General features: G+C 42.7%; 1 protein-coding gene and 1 long non-coding RNA gene across 7 annotated transcripts in view; both read right to left on the reverse strand.

Annotated features, from left to right (window-relative positions):
* Positions 1 to 239: 239 nt before the first annotated feature.
* LOC311520097 lies at positions 240 to 3,582 on the reverse strand. Its single transcript, XR_014711491.1, has 3 exons — positions 3,494 to 3,582; positions 1,965 to 2,155; positions 240 to 496 (listed from the first exon to the last, which is right to left on the reverse strand). It is a non-coding gene; the product is annotated as an uncharacterized lncRNA (long non-coding RNA).
* A 737-nt stretch (positions 3,583 to 4,319) lies between these two features.
* Positions 4,320 to 19,454, reverse strand: part of CENPC (centromere protein C) — a 69,062-nt gene continuing 53,927 nt past the window's right edge. For 4 of the 6 annotated variants that reach the window (XR_014711448.1, XM_084627170.1, XM_084627169.1 and 1 more), the window contains one exon: positions 4,320 to 4,584. Coding sequence is in view for 3 of the 6 variants with exons in the window: in XM_084627170.1 (XP_084483296.1) it covers positions 4,542 to 4,584 (43 nt within the window). In the remaining 3 variants the exon portion in view is untranslated. The remainder of the gene's footprint in view (positions 4,585 to 19,454) is intronic. The other 2 variants (XR_014711449.1, XR_014711450.1) reach the window with 1 other exon arrangement.

A 19,454-nucleotide genomic window follows, 5' to 3' on the forward strand; every position in this document is an offset into this window, starting at 1 on the left:
CATCTAGATCCCAGGTAGCTTTTAGAAAACCTGATTAACTCTGCTCTCTAATTAGAAACCACTACACAAAGGGGCTATTGTGCAGATCTGAAAGGGACAAATTAAGCAGTTAAGTTCCATGTTAGCAGAACATTGTAAGTGCCTTGATTTTGCTCAGTGATCAGTGCTATTTTAGTTATTTATTGTTTTTAATAAAATGCTGTTTAGGAAAGTTGCATCTGCTTTTATGTCCACTGTATTATGACAAGAATATCTCTTTCCAGTAACAAAGCACACACAGCACTAATGTAGGAGGATCATAAAATGCACTGCATTACAGCATTAGAGTTGTGAGAACATCCGTCTTTGCAAAGGTTAATTCTTAATGGTATCTAAAAGGGAGGGAGAGGAAAATGAAACCAAATGCAGAACGATGCTAGACAGGGGAAGAGTCATACCAAGGTGATAAGGCTATAATATTCTGTTAAGGCAGCTGATCCACATCTGAGATGGATGTCTGAAAAAAATGTGACAAGTACAGGAGATCAATATACACGATACTGGATTACAAGATCAATTTTATTGGACTGCAGTCCTACTATGAGATTTATGACTGGATCTAATCAGCATAGGAAATGCACGTTCAGATTTTTCAGCTCATAGTAGAGAGGAGACCCTCATATGAGATCTGATAGTCCATCCCCCTACAGTGCAGGACTGTTCCCTGGAGTATATTCCCCACTGCTTTGACCACGCCTTGATAATTAGACACTAGATAATGGACAAAATTTTCAAACATGCTGTCATAAATATAAAGGGAAGGGTAAACCCCTTTGAAATCCCTCCTGGCCAGGGGAAAGCTCCTCTCACCTGTAAAGGGTTAAGAAGCTAAAGGTAACCTCGCTGGCACCTGACCACAAGGACCAATGAGGAGACAAGATACTTTCAAAAGCTGGGAGGAGGGAGAGAAACAAAGGGTCTGTGTCTGTCTGTAGTCGTCTTGGCCAGGGACAGAACAGGAATGGAGTCTTAGAACTTTTAGTAAGTAATCTAGCTGGGTATGTGTTAGATTATGATTTCTTTAAATGGCTGAGAAAAGAATTGTGCTGAATAGAATAACTATTTCTGTCTGTGTATCTTTTTTGTAACTTAAGGTTTTGCCTAGAGGGGTTCTCTATGTTTTTGAATCTAATTACCCTGTAAGATATCTACCATCCTGATTTTACAGGGGGGATTTCTTTATTTCTATTTACTTCTATTTTTTATTAAAAGTCTTCTTGTAAAACACTGAATGCTTTTTCATTGTTCTCAGATCCAAGGGTTTGGGTCTGTGGTCACCTATGCAAATTGGTGAGGCTTTTTATCCAACATTTCCCAGGAAAGGGGGGGTGCAAGTGTTGGGAGGATTGTTCATTGTTCTTAAGATCCAAGGGTCTGGGTCTGTAGTCACCTAAGCAAATTGGTGAGGCTTTTTACCAAACCTTGTCCAGGAAGTGGGGTGCAAGGTTTTGGGAAGTATTTTGGGGGGAAGGACGCGTCCAAACAGCTCTTCCCCAGTAACCAGTATTAGTTTGGTGGTGGTAGCGGCCAGTCCAAGGTGTAATATTTTGTACCTTGGGGAAGTTTTGACCTAAGCTGGTAAAGATAAGCTTAGGAGGTTTTTCATGCAGGTCCCCACATCTGTACCCTAGAGTTCAGAGTGGGGGAGGAACCGTGACACATGCCTACATGACCTTCCTTTTTCAGATATGATTTAGGCACTTTGGAACCTAAGGGGTTGTCTTTACTGCAGTGTCAGCTGGAGCTATAATTCAAATTTTGCCCTTAACCTGACTCCCGTTCACACGCACAAGTCTCTAGCTCAAGGTAAGTGGTGCTTTGAGCTCGAGCTAGCTATAGCCCACCCAAGGGGATTCAGCGGGGATTGGGTGGAGCTCCAATGCTGCTGAAGCTTGAACTAGTAATGCAGTGCGGATCTTACTCACCAGCTGCTCATCCAATCACTGCGTCGCTCCACTGTTGCTTTGCAGTGTGGCTACCGGCTCTGCTCTCCCTTGAGCTTGGCTAGATCCAGTGGAGTAACTTGAGTGTACTAACTGAACTGTCGCGGTGAATTGCAATGTGATTTAGGGAGACAAGGGCGGGTGAGGTCATATCTTTTATTGGTTTCCCAAACCTGAAAAAGATCTCTGTGTCAGCGTGAAAGTTTGTCTCTCTCACCAACAGAAGCTGAGCCAATAAAAGATACGACCTCACCCACCTCGTCTCTCTAATATCCTGGGACTGATAGGGCTACAACAACATTGCATACAATGGGACTTAGGCTAATTTTGGAACTGGGAATTGAACGCTTCGGAAAATGCTACCCTATGGGGGTAAGTTAACCCCTTAGTGAACAGACTGATTTATTCTGATTTGATTTAGTCAGATTTGAAAACACTATCACCTATCCTTAGTTTACTTTCCATAATTTCTTATTTTTAAATTTTATTTTGATCAAAAAACATCGGAATTCTTGATTCTGTACATTGGATAAGCAACCCAAAATTCAGCTAATTCATCAGAACAGTACTTGTAATAGGTCTATTAAAATTACTTCAGCTCATGGGTGCTGTATATTTTCACACGAGGAAGTCACCCCAGCTCTTTCTCCAATTTTTTATAATGTATATACTTTATTTTAAGCAAGAAGCCCATTCTCCACCTGTGTGAGAGATCCATCTCACAAAGCCAGGCTTTAAGAAATAAAGCACATCCTCAAGGAGGCATGATTCCTTACCACTGAAGTCAATGGGAGTTTTGGCAATTACTTCAGTGGGAGTGAGATCGGGTTCTAACAGCACTGGAACGGCCTTAGCCAGAATTATGCATTGAAAGATTCTAGCTGGCAGGAAGCCAACAGAGATTTTCCTGTGCAGTGTGAACGGGGGTGATCTGGGTACTAAATTAGTTTAGAAAACCTTGCCGAAGGCCAGATTCCCACACGCTTTTCTACATCTCTGTCTAGCAGAGGTCACCCTGTTCAGGGTAACTTTCCTCTCTTTTCCCCCCATTCCAAAAGCTTTAAGGTTTCTCTCTCTCCCCCCACACTACGGTACATCTACACTGCAATGCTGGGGTGCGACTGCAGCTCACACAGACACACCAACGCTAACTTTGATTAAGCTAGAGTGAGTACCAAAGCAGTGAAGCTGTGACAGTACGGGCTTCAGCACAGGCTGTACAAGCCCACCCAGAACCCTATGTAATTACTTGGGTAGCTAGCAGGCACTCAAGCAAGCTCCTGCTGCCGCGGTACCTGAGCTCGCTCAATAAAAGCTAACCCAGGTATGTCCACATGAGCTGCAAGCACATTCCTGACTGCAGCGTCCATAATCCTAGTTTGTCAGTGCTGGTCCAAACTCCCCGCTCTAATCCCTAGCCAACACTGCCTCAGAAAAGAGCACCATCTTCTTATAAACTAAGAACCGTAAAGATGTTTTGTTTCAAAAACACAGCAGTATTCACAGCTTACCTGAATCCAATTCAGATTTTAAACTGCTCTGGGGAGACCTACTTTTATGACCTATAGTAAAGATTTCTGAGAAGCTGAGCTTCTTGCTGTGGTATTAATAATAGATCTATGCAGATTGATATTCCTGGGAGATAAAAGGAGAGGAAAAATATTAAAAACTGATGCTTCTGGCAAATGAAAAAAACTAATGGATCATATTTTCCTGAGGGGAGGGGAGGTGCTTTCATTTTATTTCACTCTGATAAGTGTCTGAGACCTGCCATAGTGGGTAATGCTCAGAGATCACTGTCTGCAGCTAACAGAGAACGTCTTGAAAACAAAAGATGCTGAAGGAGATGCAAGTGACCCGTCAGATATTTCAAGATGAGAGTAGCAAATGCACAGGATTATGCAGCAGGCTCTAACTAAATCTGTAACCCAGCTCAACAATAAGAAGAATCCTATGAAGCTCACCTTTCGGTGTGGGACTCTGGGCTGCTTGTAAGACACATAAGACCACCTAGATTTCAACAGCAATTCAGCAAAACTAAAATCAACATTTACAGGCAGGATATGCAAAAGTGCTCTGCACTGGCCTAACTCCACTCCCACTGAAGTCAACAATCAAACTCCCTTTGGCTTCAATGGGAGCAGTTAGAGCAGTGAGAAGCACTTTCGATGAAACCCCTGAAAAGTTTCACCCGTGTAGCTCATATTTTAATGAATGTTACAAGTGAGACACTGCCTGTTATCATACAAACATCTGGATTTTTCTGAAGAAACCCCATAAAGTGCCATAAAATACATTCTTAAATGTGCTATAAAAGTGAAGAATTTAAGGCTCTGATTTACCTTATTTACTCTTTATTGATACAAAACCAGAAATGACTCGTGTGACCACAAATGGTTACATAAATTTACAACATACAGCTGACAAAGAGATCTGTGTCAATGTCCACGAAACAATATATTCCCAGACCAGAAGAGAATTCCAGCTGAAAAGTAATTACGGACTTCTTTAGAATCCCCCAATATCCAACGTAAGATGATCTCCAATTTGCTGGACAGGCTATGAGGAGGAGGACTCATTTAATGAATGTTCTATAATTGGCCTGAAATACAAAAAGCATGGAAGTTAGTTTATTCAAATTAACAGATCAATCTTTCAGCAAAAATTTACTGTTCCCCCACTTGCCCATATCATAACCTAAAAAAAGCCAGTGGACAGCAAGGCAATTTTTATTCATAACAGCACGGAAACACTGTCCAGATATAAAGGTGATTTTCACACACACACACACCCACCCCATTTACACTAAAAACAGGCAGATTAGTCTCTACCAGATTAATGAAATCTGTTAAACCTATTCATTTGACATCTCCAAGATCTTATGGTTCCCTCAACCACTACGTCATTACAAAATCACTCCTTGCTGTGACACTGCATTTTATCTATAAATGTTATTCATCTGCTGCTTTATTTGGTTGATTATTGTGACTTTATGTATATTGTGTAGTCACAGCAAAAATTATTTGAAGAGCAGAAATTACTGTTAGAACTTTTAGTACACATTTTAATGCACAGTGCTCACTCTAGATGCACTATGTTATGTGGGGGAGTTTCAACGGGATGCTGAATTTTCAAACTGCTCTAAAATCCCCATATATAATCAGACTGAAAACTGCTATACTAGTTCTAGGCCTGGGGTAGAGTTTGTGGCGCAAGTTTGGAGGCATTTGATCAAAGCGTTCCTAACATAAAATGACTTATTTAATGTTTTAACTTTCTTCTAGTGCTTTTTTTGCATAGAGATCAGGGGAGGGATTTAAAGGCATTACCCACAAAACATTTCACTGGACTTTCCCTGCTGAGATCTAGAGTCCAGGACCAAGAACCAGCACCAAAATATAACAACCTAAAATGTATTAGATTTTCTTTTTAGTTCTGTAAAGTTTCACTGGGTTGCTCTGGGATACATATGAGCTCCGTTAACCACCACTGTTTCATATGCCTACTGGAGCGGGAGGCAACTTACATTTAGCTTGCTTTGCAAATGGAAGTTGCAGAATCACTTGTAAAGCTGCTGGAATTAGAACCCAAGACACTGATATGAAAGACAATTTAAAAAATTATGGCTGACTGTGCCAGAGCTGAAGTACCCTACAGCAATACTCAGAGGATGTGATTCTGTGTATTAAAGGATTCAGGATGTTCAAGAAATTAAATATGGCCCATGTCCCTGTGGCTGAGACAATGGAGTGAGCAAGGCACAGAGGATTGTGTTCAGAAGTCTACTCCAGACTTCCTTTCTGATGTTAGGAAGTCACCTGAACCAGAATTTTTAGAGGTGGTGGAAATCGCCTTCTGGGGTCTGTATGGAAACCACCACTCCACAACCCCATGAGAGGTAGGAAAGATGGTCGTGTGTTTAACACACTGGACGGGGACTTAGGACTTCTCAGTTCAGTTCCTGGCTTAGCTTTAGTCAATTCACAATCTCAATGCCTCAGTTTAGAACCAGAAGGCTATTTTGGCTCTTCAGGGGACTGAGCATTTTGGCTGGGTTTGATACAAGGAGCCTTCCAAAGCTGTACAGAGATTCTACATTGGGAATCACCCCCTGCTCTAAGTGAGGAGCACTCTTTAGAGGTCCTGGAGGGCACCAGGAAGACACAGGACGGACTCTGCAGGTCTAGGGGCCAGTGCTGTGCTTGGTGTAACATTTTTAGATTAGCAGTGGTTATTAGGCTGTCTTTTGATGAAATGGTGGCCCTTAAAGAGCCATTGTCTTTGCAAGCTCTCCTCAGCATGAGTGCCATTTAAAGCTTATTCTGCAGCCTCTCTAAAATCCATAGAAGTCTGGCTAACTGTCCCCTTTCAGTCATGCATTTCGCTTCCAATTCTCCTTCCCTCAAATTCCTCCCTCCAGACATAGCCTCCTCACATGCCCTCCTGAAGTTTATGGTTACCAACAGGAACAGACCTGCTCTAATTGTGACAGGTGGAGAAGAGACTCAGGACTTCCATTTCCCCCAGGGACAGGGAAGGGGGAAGCCATACAGCCCTTTCCCTCTACCAGGAAACCCCTGAGGGATGCAGCTGCACAGGTCCCAATGAGAAGGGATTCCAGGGCTCCTCTTCTCTGCCACTACTGGGGAAAGGGGAGTGCAGGTGACCCACTCCCCAGCTCGACTCTGAGGTGAAGTGGGCACGGCCCAGCTCCTCTTCCTCCCAGTGTTGTGGCCAGCTTGTAACTGATGTCCTTGCAGCTCCTCCACCCCTAGCTTCTTTTTTCCTATTGGTCACTCAACCCCACCGGGTGGGCATGGAGAGGCCAGGAGAGGAGGTGCTGACAGACGAGGAGAACTAGGGAAGCACCTCCTCCCCAGCAGTCATGCCCTCCCTCACTACCCCAACTTTCTGAAGGGGCAGAGGGAGGAAGAGGGAGTGTGTAAATTCACTTGCTAAAATGCTTGTTGACATGGAGTTACAATTGCAGGGACAAAACAGGGCCCTGTGCTCTTCCAGGATGTCAGAGTTTGAATCCCAGAACCAAAACAACCTAGAAAAGCTGCAGGAAATGCAGACTTAAGGTGACACTTCCCACACAACACAATCACATAACTCTTCACCCATAGGAATACAAACAGAAATTGGGAAGGTCACAGTACTTTCCTGTCCCTGCACACAACCCCAAACTAAGACAATTATTCATAGTCCAATTGATCCTCAAAGTGCTTTGTGCATCAACAATCTGAGAAGTATTTGCTGCTTATTGGCAGAGACCACATAAATGGACAAAAAATGCTAAGGGAGACATAAGATGCTGTGACCTTCCTAAGGACACCTCAGGGAAGGGACCATAGTGGTCAGAGATTTTTTCAAAATGCCTATATATGATTTAGGAGCTGGCCTGTGCCCAAATCCCACAAATTTCTGCACAAGCTTAACCCTCTTCACCTGTGCAAAGGTAATGCCATTAGTGGAACTATTTATGTATGTAATATTAAGAATATGTTTAAGTGTTTGCAGGATCAGGCCCCCTAGTTGTTTGTTGTAAAACAGAATATAATAAATCACAAATTAGACTAAGTAAATCCAAGAGATTTAAAATCAAGCTTGGCACTTTGTCGTACACTTATTTAGAATACAGAAAGGTAAGGACATTGAGGCAATAATTCTGATCCCCCAAGTGGATAAATTACAAAACCAGAATTGGATTGTTTTGAGGAAAACTGAGGTGCAAACTGTATTATTGCTATCGTACAACTCTAATTGCATTTTTTTTTTTCATTTTCTGTCAGGTTCAGAAAGCAAAACAGGTTCTTCGTTTTGTATCTGGAGAGTGTGATTAGTCTGGCCATTCAATGACCAAGTTATTTTACTGAAGCAGAAGACTGAAGTAGAGTAAAATGACATCTAGCCTAGACGGATTGGATGAGATTGATCCACCTATACTTTCATTTGGTTTATTTAAAGTTTAACCAATACGAATCAGACTAGATCACAATGGTCCCTTCCTGGCCTTGGAATCTATGAGCTCTAAGGAGATCCTGACCCAAAAATACAAAAACAAAACAGAAACAAGTAGTAAAACATAAAAGTAAACATTCAACATGATCAAAAAACTTATTTAGCTCTTAAAATATACTGAGCCTTATTTATAAGTTAAAATATTTGTTCAGCTAGGACACATGGGTATTAACTTATTCCCACAACTGCCAAGGCGCCTTAGCTATGAATTTTCATAAAAGTGTTCAACAAATTCTAGTTACTCAAAAAGCAAGTGTTTGCATTTACCAATATTAGTAAAATCAGCTACAATAATAAATGAGGGTACATTTGCTGGGTGCAGCATGACCTCTGCAATTATCACGTAATTGTACTTTATGGGCCAATACTGGGAGCCTCAGACTTTCCTCTCAAGGACCTTCCTTCAGCACTTTTTCCCTGCCAGGCTATATAATTAGTCCTACCTCATAAGCTTAATTGTAAATTTGTTTTGATTAATTAGCCCCAGAGCTGACTTGGCATTTATTGAGACATAAGGGAGGGTTCTTGGTCTATTCAATGTACAGACTACTGCACCCTAGGGGAGTCCCCCCGTCAGTAATAAAATTTCACAAATTATGTTTGAAAAACTTTTCTATATTTAATTAACTTTAATTTCTTTAAATTGCCCATTTTGTGCTACAATGAAGGTGAGGTTAGCATAAAGGAAGGATACAATTTATCAAGTTCAGGTATCGTCTTCTGTTGCCTTTATGGAATAATCACCAGTTGAACACTGCCTTTTGGGTTGTTGATGAAAAAACTCATTGCTCCTACATGAATGATGTAAGAACTAGTAGAAACCCAGGACAGGGATCTAAGTTACCTTGGTGGCTATGTTCTGTTGAAAATGGCAATGGAAATATTTCACTTGCACAGTCAAACTCTGTGTTCTGCTCTTCCATTTCAATAAAAAAAGTTCCATTCAATGGCATATTTGACTTTGAAGAATCTAAAGAAACTGGTTTTCTGCAATCTTACCATAACAACTTTACCATCTTACTTAACTCTTGACAATGTTTATATTTTACTTTAAAAAAAACTATTTGTGACTTTGGCCCATTCAACTGCTTCTTTCCTATCGCTCCCTTTGATTTTAGGCATGTTGGTTTAGGTATGTTCATATGCTGATGGTTGATAATCCCTAAACTCTCTTCATAAAACTGCAGTATTGAACAGGAGCTTTCATGTTTACTACCGTTAGAACAAGAAACCACCAACTAGTGAATTCCCAAACTTACTTTATTCATACACCACCTTCTTAAAAAGAACTGTTGTGAAGTCAACAGAACATTCAGCTGACATACAACCAATGCCATAAAAATACTTTTATAACTTGTCTCCTATTAGGCAGAAAGAATCGTCATGTTATCACCTCCATTTTAATTTTTTTTACAGTTAAAGTCTTCATTTCATTTGAAATTAAAGCCTAATGTTTCTAGGATGTGTTATATTTCTGTAAATATTTCAGAGTAACATGTTCAAAATGAAAAAAGGAAATGGGGCGTAGCTGTAGTAGGAGGCTGTATTAAGACTATCAGAAAATACTGTTTCAGAGTAGCAGCCGTGTTAGTCTGCATCCGCAAAAAGAAAAGGAGTACTTGTGGCACCTTAGAGACTAACCAATTTATTTGAGCGTAAGCTTTCATGAGCTTCAGCTCACTTCATCGGATGCATTCAGTGGAAAATACAGTGGGGAGATTTTATATACACAGAGAACATGAAACAATGGGTGTTACCATACACACTGTAAGGAGAGTGATCAGGTAAGGTGAGCTATTACCAGCAGGAGAGCTGGGAGGGGGGAAACCTTTTGTAGTGATAATTAAGGTGGGCCATTTCCAGCAGTTGACAAAAACGTGTGAGGAAGAGCGGGGGGGGGGGTGAAGGGGGACAGAATAAACATGGCAAAATAGTTTTACTTTGTGTAATGACACATCCACTCCCAGTCTTTATTCAAGCCTAAGTTAATTGTATCCAGTTTGCAAATTAATTCCAATTCAGCAGTCTCTCGTTGGAGTCTGTTTTTGAAGTTTTTTTGTTGAAGAATTGTGACTTTTAGGTCTATAATCGAGTGACCAAAGAGATTGAAGTGTTCTCCGACTGGTTTTTGAATGTTATAATTCTTGACATCTGATTTGTGTCCATTTATTCTTTTACGTAGAGACTGTCCAGTTTGGTCAATGTACGTGGCAGAGGGGCATTGCTGGCACATGATGGCATATATCACATTGGTAGATGTGCAGGTGAAGGAGCCTCTGATAGTGTGGCTGATGTGATTAGGCCCTATGATGGTGTCCCCTGAATAGATATGTGGACACAGTTGGCAACGGGTTTTGTTGCAAGGATAGGTTCCTGGGTTAGTGGTTCTGTTGTATGGTTCCTGGTGAGTATTTGCTTCAGGTTGAGGGACTGTACACTTCAGGTGGACCCTATGCTACCAGCTCTCCCAGCTATCTTCAAGACACCACTGACTTCCTGAGGAAACTACAATCCATCTGTGATCTTCCTGAAAACACCATCCTAGCCACTATGGATGTAGAAGCCCTCTACACCAACATTCCACCCAAAGATGGACTACAAGCCTTCAGGAACAGTATCCCCGGGGGGGGGAGGGGGAAGGGTCCAATATTGCCAGTGGTGGGAAGGGCATAGGTGGTTCCATCCAGGGGTTTACATACCACGGGGCAGGATCCTGAGAGTAGGATGAGGTAATTTTTCTGTGACTTCTATAGATTGGGGTCTGAGGATGGGAGATTTGATATGGTGAGCATTTCCCCTGCAGTCTAGCTTCCTCATCACTGGATGAAGGCTGTCCAGACCCTGACTGAGCATTTGGAGAGAAGTAGGCATTAATTATGGGTGACTGCAGGATGGGCAACACCAGCAGGTCCCTTGACTGTGTAAACTGCAGTGCTGGAGCCCCTCTGTGAGGTGAGGGCTGTGCAAGAGGAATCTGCTATGAAGAAAAGTTCCTCTGCACCAGTGTCCTAAGCGTTGTTTCACTGCTGGCCAGCCCAGCAGGTGCCGGTGCCGGGAGAGCAAGAACAGCCCGTGAGTGGTCAGGCCTATCAGCCTGTGTTGGCACCGCGACAGAAACGGTGCCGAATGGTGCCATATGAGAGGCAGGCAACTGGAAGCCTGAAGCTTTGCGGTACCGCTGCAGCCGGGTTTCGCGCAGCGCCGGAGGAGCCCAGCACGTCAAAAGTGATCAGCCAGGGAAGCGCCGGCAGGGAGGCTGTAGACCCGCCCAGGGAACTCTTTTCCCGCGGGTGAGAGAAGGTGCCATTTTTTGGACTTTTTTTGTCCTTCTTTGAGGCGGGGGGGTTGTGGTGTGCAGCGGAGCCAGAGTCGGCACCCGGGTCTGAAGCTGACCCTAAGGATTTCTGGAGGAGGAGCAGTTTTAGTCTCAGCTTCGTTTCCTTCCGTGCCCTACATTTAAGCTTGCTGCAGTGGGCACGTTTTGGGAGGGGATGTGGGAGTCCCCCAAACATTTTATGCATTTTGAATGGCCATCCGACAGGGGGATGGCATCATTGCAGGTAGAGCAGAGCTTAAAGCCTGGGGAGCCAGGCATGTCGGAAGCGGCTGCCACTGACAGGAATAAAGAAAAAGTATTTTTTTTTGAGAGAGAGAGAGAGAGAGAGGTGGAAACTAAATACTACTGGTAACTAACTAGAAAGGTAATTGTAACAAAGGGAGAGAAAGTCTCTAATGAGTCTGCTGACCTCCGTCTCAGGCCGGGGACAGTAGAGAAGGAACTGAGGAGACCAGTCGCGCTCATGAACTATTAAGGTACACTCAGAGAGGGGGGACAGGCTCTCCACATGCACAACCAGTATGAGGACTGCTGTAAAAATCTGTGAGTGAAGGCGCAGGGATGCATCAACACCTGGAGTGGAGCACCCACAGGGACATCTCTCAAAGAAGAACTGTATAGACCCAACATTGCACAAGGTCATGAGAGTAACCTGGAGTCTTAAAGGAGATGTCGATGTTTTTATTTAAAAGATACAAGTCTCATCTAGCCTTGCAAAAACCTACTGAGAAGAAAGTCTTCAACTTTATAGTATAAAATTTGTTTTGGGGTATTTGGGCAAATAAATGAGGCTCAAGCAGAGAGCATTTCAGTTGGCTGCCCCCAGACCTAACAAATGACCACGACACCAGAGGAAGCGTACACACACAAGAGATTTTACTCAGTGTTCTTTCACAACCAACCAACAAAAAATGTCTTTGTCCACAGGCAAGTGTCTGGTTCAACAGATCAGGAACGAACAAGGATCAATCTCTGTTGCCACACTAGTCTGTAAACTGGGCCGTCCTTTACTTCAGGGTAAACTTGTAAGTTGTTCCTCTTTCTCAGGTGAACAAACTACAAAATCAACAGAATACACCCACACCCTTACTTAAACAAGACACTTTGTTCCAGAGGCTTATATGATGCACTTGAATCAGTTTTGTACCACCTGGGACTAAGGGTATGTCTTTACAGTGGCATAGAGACTCAGAGCCCAGATCAAGTGACTTGGGTTCACAGGAATTGAACTGCAGAGCTAAAAATAGCTGGAGCCTGGACTCTGAGCCTGAGCTCCAGTCCAAGTGGGAAGGTCTACACTGCTACTTTTAGCCCCGCAGCCCGAATCTTGCAAGTCCAAGTCAGCTGATGTGGACCCAGGCTCAGCACAAAGCAAATAAATCAACCATGTTAGAAACTACACTGGGGCATAACATGTTTTTGGCTTTAGCTCTTGATTAGTCTTCGTAAAATGTGTTAAAAATTTAAGGCTTCAGGGCTGTCAGTTTGTCAGCAGACCAGGCACATCTCTGGAGGCATCAATGGAATAACACACTGTAATGCCATTGTGTCTTTTTCATGCCCATGATATGGATGTACCACGTCCCGCAATAACAGAGAAGTTCAGTACCTTCAATCCTTGATCTCTCTGCTAAGCCTACCAAAACTATGATATGGATGTGCCCAAGAAAAAGTAAACTGATGCCACCATTTCATCTCATACCTCAAAAAGTACAGCTAACAGAGAACACCAATCTTGTTCAATACTAACCTGGCTCATATCTGAACAAGTAACTTACTAGATAAAATGCTCTGTATTCTATTACCTAACTAGAGTCATCCAACCTCACTTTTATATAGCATTATACAATAGACATTATTATGGTCTATCAAGTAAATAAAATGACAGGTTGTCCTATTTCCTTGGATAAAGTTATTGTACCATGTAAATGATGTGCATTATACAAACCCCCCAAAATAGCCAAATACAGATGCTGAACTAAAAAATAACTGTGCTTAGAGGTCCACCTACTGGAGTATATCGGAAACATTTCATAGAATCATAGAACAACAGAGTTGGAAGGGACCTCTGGAGGCCATCTAGTCCAACCCCCTGCCCAGAGCAGGACCAATCCCCAACTAAATCATCCCAGCCAGGGCTTTCTCAAGCCTGACCTTAAAAACTCCTAAGGAAGGAGATTCCACCACCTCCCTAGGTAACGCATTCCAGCGTTTCACCACCCTCCCAGTGAAAAAGTTTTTCCTAATATCCAACCTAAACTCCCCCCACTCCAACTTGAGACCATTACTCCTTGTCCTGTCATCTGCTATCACTAAGAATAGTCTAGATCCATCCTCTTTGGAAACACCTTTCAAGGCAGTTAAAAGCAGCTATCAAATCCCCCCTCATTCTTCTCTTCCGTAGACTAAACAATCCCAGTTCCCTCAGCCTCTCCTCATAAGTCATGTGTTCCAGTCCCCTAATCATTTTTGTTGCCCTTCGCTGGACTCTCCAATTTCTCCATATCCTTCTTGTAGTGTGGGGCCCAAAACTGGACACAGTACTCCAGATGAGGCCTCACCAATGTCGAATAGAGGGGAACGATCACGTCCCTCGATCTGTTGGCAATGCCCCTACTTATACATCCCAAAATGCCATTGGCCTTCTTGGCAACAAGGGCACACTGTTGACTCATATCCAGCTTCTCGTCCACTGTGACCCCTAGGTCCTTTTCTGCAGAACTGCTGCCGAGCCATTCGGTCCCTAGTCTGTAGCGGTGCATGGGATTCTTCCATCCTAAGTGCAGGACTCTGCACTTGTCCTTGTTGAACCTCATCAGATTTCTTTTGGCTCAATCCTCCAATTTGTCTAGGTCCCTCTGTATCCTATCCCTGCCCTCCAGCGTATCTACCTCTCCTCCCAGTTTAGTGTCATCTGCAAACTTGCTGAGGGTGCAATCCACACCATCCTCCAGATCATTAATGAAGATATTGAACAAAACCGGCCCCAGGACCGACCCTTGGGGCACTCCACTGGATACCAGCTGCCAACTAGACATGGAGCCATTGATCACTACCCGTTGAGCCCGACAATCTAGCCAACTTTCTACCCACCTTGTAGTGCATCCATCCAGCCCATACTACTTTAACTTGCTGGCAAGAATACTGTGGGAGACCGTGTCAAAAGCTTTGCTAAAGTCGAGGAATAACACGTCCACTGCTTTCCCCTCATCCTCAGAGCCAGTTATCTCATCATAGAAGGCAATTAGATTAGTCAGGTATGACCTTCCCTTGGTGAATCCATGCTGACTGTTCCTGATCACTTTCTCTCATCTAAGTGCTTCAGAATTGATTCCTTGAGGACATGCTCCATGATTTTTCCAGGGACTGAGGTGAGGCTGACTGGCCTGTAGTTCCCAGGATCATCCTTCTTCCCTTTTTTAAAGATGGGCACTACATTAGCCTTTTTCCAATCTTCTGGGACTTCCCCCAATCACCATGAGTTTTCAAAGATAATGGCCAATGGCTCTGCAATCACATCCGCCAATTCCTTTAGCACTCTCGGATGCAACGCATCCAGCCCCATGGACTTGTGCACGTCCAGTTTTTCTAAATAGTCCCAAACCACTTCTTCCTTCACAGGGGGCTGGTCACCTCCTCCCCATGCTGTGCTGCCCAGTGCAGTAGTCTGGGAGCTGACCTTGTTCATAAAGACAGAGGCAAAAAAAGCATTGAGTATGTTAGCTTTTTCCACAACCTCTGTCACTAGGTTGCCTCCCTCATTTAGTAAGGGGCCCACACTTTCCTTTGATTTCTTCTTGTTGCTAACATACCTGAAGAAACCCTTCTTGTTACTCTTAACATCCCTCGCTAGCTGCAACTCCAGGTGTGATTTAGCCTTCCTGATTCCATTCCTACATGCCCGAGCAATATTTATATACTCATCCCTGGTCATTTGTCCAATCTTCCACTTCTTGTAAGCTTCTTTTTTGTGTTCAAGATCAGCAAGGATTTCACTGTTAAGCCAAGCTGGTCGCCTGCCATATTTACTATTCTTTCTACACATCTGGATGGTTTGTCCCCGTAACTTCAATAAGGATTCTTTAAAATACAGCCAGCTCTCCTGGACTCCTTTCCCCCTCACGTTATTCTCCCAGGGGATCCTGCCCATCAGTTCCCTGAGGTTGTCAAAGTCTGCTTTTCTGAAGTCCAGGGTCCGTATTTTGCTGCTTTCCTTTCTTCCTTGTGTCAGGATCCTGAACTCAACCATCTCATGGTCACTGCCTCCCAGGTTCCCATCCACTTTTGCTTCCCCTACTAATTCTTCCCGGTTTGTGAGCAGCAAGTCAAGAAGAGCTCTGCCCCTAGTTGGTTCCTTCAGCACTTGCACCAGGAAATTGTCCCCTCCACTTTCCAAAAACTTCCTGGATTGTCTGTGCACCGCTGTATTGCTCTCCCAGCAGATATCAGGATGATTGAAGTCGCCCATGAGAACCAGGGCGTGCGATCTAGTAGCTTCTGCAACTTGCCGGAAGAAAACCTCGTCCACCTCATCCCTCTGGTCCGGTGGTCTATAGCAGACTCCAATCACGACATCACCCTTGTTGCTCAGGCTTCTAAACTTAATCCAAAAAGAAAAGGAGTACTTGTGGCACCTTAGAGACTAACCAATTTATTTGAGCATGAGCTTTCGTGAGCTACAGCTCACTTCATCGGATGCATGCCGTGGAAACGTGGAAACGGCATGCATCCGATGAAGTGAGCTGTAGCTCACGAAAGCTCATGCTCAAATAAATTGGTTAGTCTCTAAGGTGCCACAAGTACTCCTTTTCTTTTTGCGAATACAGACTAACACGGCTGTTACTCTGAAACTTAATCCAGAGACTCTTCGTTTTTTCTGCAGTTTCATACTTGAGCTCTGAGCAGTCATACTGCTCCCTTACATACAGTGCAACTATTTCTAGTAATAGACTAGACAAGATTTATAAATGTAGGACTACATTTTTCAAAAAGTGCTTGATTTTCACAACTACCAGTATGTTTTCCAATTCTGCTTTTCCTTCTCCCCTAAAGAGAAAATTTTCCATAAACTATACGTCCTTAAAGCCAGTTTTATGTGCATTGCAATTCCTGTTTTAGGAACTCAGACTCCCTTTTCATGGCATACTGTGGAACCAAGGAAACATCTACTCCTCCACTATCACTAGTTGGTTTAATAATGTATACCATTATTTATCTCAAAATGAAGTCTGTCCAAGGAAGATTAAACTAAGTCTGTGGGCAGAACAAGAAGGTACAGATGTCCACTGAAGAGTCAAGGCACCTAATTTGGAGATATCTGCACACCTTCTCCAAACTCTACACACTAGACATAGCAGCTTTGGCTGGGGCTGCATTTTAATAGAATAGCTAGCACCAGGATCATAAGCGAGCACTGCTACTTAAATAAATAAAAACCAGACTGAGACCTCACTTAGCTCAGACTTTGTTCTTTACAAGCTTAAGTGCCTTTGTTGCTTGTGTTAACTCAAACACATTGGGCTTTCTTGTTAAGGAAGCTACTGGAAGGCAGCTACCAACTTCTCCACTCCAAACCCCCTCTTTTAAAGGAATGTTCTTGGAATGTCCAAGCACTTTTGCAGATAGCTTTGAAGTTAGTTAGCAGCTGACAAACCAAATACAAGGTACTGTGAAGCCAATTCATCTTCACTATTTTCATGTGTGCCAGAAGTTTAGCATAACAATCACTACCAAGACTTTCAACAAAGTGATTCACAGGTAGTGGGTCCTCAAACAGCTTTCAACTCCTATTCAGCTTTTTCTATTTCCTCCTTTTCCTGTGCAATGGCAGAGGTAATTCAGAAAAGGGAGAATATTTGAATAGTTGTGGTTTATCCTTATCTTAGGCCGTAATGAAACTTGACTAGCCTGGGAGGCTAATGTTATCCACACCATCTGCTGTCTAGACACTTGGCTTCAGGAGTACACTGTACGTTCATGATTTTCCCAGAGGTCCTCATTACTATCGAGGAAGTCATGGAGCATAGTAGAGGTAAACGTTAAGAATTCTAATGTGGTTGGCAGTTGCCATACTATCAAGGTAAAAGATGCAAGGTAAAATAAAATACCCACATATTCAGAACGAACCACTCATTCTGTAGTCTTCATATATAGCTGGTTTAGAGGTTTATATGAGACCACTACCCCCTTTGAGGCAGTGTAAGGGGCCAGATCTGTCAAAGGCCCTGGTGTTTAATCAGGCCTCCTGGCTTTTCCATGAGGTGCTGTTTGAGATACAGTTCTCCAGGAATTTGCATTCTCTTGAATGACCAGCAGATACTGCACGTTTCTGTTGTGTCACTCATCCAGACACAGCAAGCACTGTGCGATCAGTGTGTGTGTGGGGGGGATCTTCAACCTGGTGAGGTCATATCACTAGATTTCAGACTAACTACTTAAAATGAATACAAACTAAGTAGTGGGTACTAAACTAATACTAACAATCTTCAAAAACAACAGAGAAAACTCACTGTAATGCAGTACCTATAAAGTAAACTGCACAGGGATCTCCGACTCAGGCTGCAAGTAGTAAGAAGGAACTGGGGGCACAAGGGCAGTGCAACCCTTTTACGTAGCCTCAGGAGGGGGCCTGAGGTGGCACAGGGCACATGCACCACCCCGACAGGTACTACTACACAAAGTTCTCCAACTATGACACACTGAGCATGTGCACACCTGAGTCCAACATACACCTGCAAACACTCGAAGAACAACTATTGGCATTAACACTAGCTCTGCTGGTAATATTTTAACAATGCACTAACAAACATTTTGTGAAGATAATTAAACTGCTTATTGATAGTGAAGCAGTCAACGCTAAATGGATCAAATTCATACAGAAGTACTCTAAATATGTGCCTAGACAATTAAAATGTCTTATTTAAACCATGGCAATCTGATAAATATACAAAGCAGGAGTGTGCCTAGTAATTCAGTGACTCCCTTTGATCCCATTTACATCTCTCTGTTTTGTCAAAAATCAACTGTCCCTAATGTTGATACACACATTTGAGATCTTCAATCTCAGCATTTTCCTAGTCTAGAATGCTAACCCCAGGCCAATAAAATTAAATAACATTCTTGGCTTGAAAATCAACAAGTTTGCGGAAGCCTCCTGGGATCACTGGCCATGAAAACCTGAGGAGAATAGTACTCTCTCTCTCTGACCATTTCAACTTTCAATGTTAGGTGGGATTGCAGAGAAGGGATTCTAACAGGTCCTCAAGCATTATAATAAACCTTCTGGATGTTCGACTTAAACATTCATATTTTCATCAGTAAAAAATTAAATATAAAAGCTGTATTTTATTTTCATTTATGACCATCAATTCTGTTAAAACTTGACAAATGAAACTATATTTGTTAGGCATTAAACAATAAATTGATAAGGACAAGAAGACTCAGCATGCAGCGTGATAAGACTTCTAAATGATTAAAATGAAAATCTGTATTCCAATGTATACAAAAGACAGCTTGGAAATAGTCCAGCATTCAGTCAGATTGTTATTGAATGGGGGGAATGGGTTACCAATGAGATGAAAGTTCATTAATTTCAATGAGAGGTAATTTGTCAAGCAACATAGGACGTGTCAAGAGAGATTACTTAGATCTCATCTTTCTTTTTCAAAAAAAAGGAAGAAAGATGAAAGCACTGAACTGCCAGGAGAAAATACAGTTGTTACAAAGAGACATTCAGAGATAGCAGAGAGAAAAGTTGTCAGCTCTGGTTAACGTCTTGTCCCCTGAGATACATTACAGTGCAGTGACATCAAACTGGACAATTGTAATTGCTATTATGAATGACACAAGGATAAAAAGAGGCCTGAGGTATGTGCCGTGACAAGCAAAATAGAAAATCTACCATAAAAAAAAATACTGTCCAAAACTTACCCAAATACCAACTTTCCATTGGTCTAGTTTCGGAAAGGGAGGCATTTTGCATTTGAAAAGGGCATGTGAAAAATCTCACAATTGTCTGCAACCTCTAACAATATCCACCATAGATGACTTGAGGAGAGGGCACAGGACAAGCTGGTATTAATTTTCAACCATACACTATAGTTCAAAACTTA

This window comes from Lepidochelys olivacea (assembly GCF_965140295.1).
Source record: "Lepidochelys olivacea isolate rLepOli2 genome assembly, chromosome: 4".
NCBI classification, from domain to species: domain Eukaryota; kingdom Metazoa; phylum Chordata; order Testudines; family Cheloniidae; genus Lepidochelys; species Lepidochelys olivacea.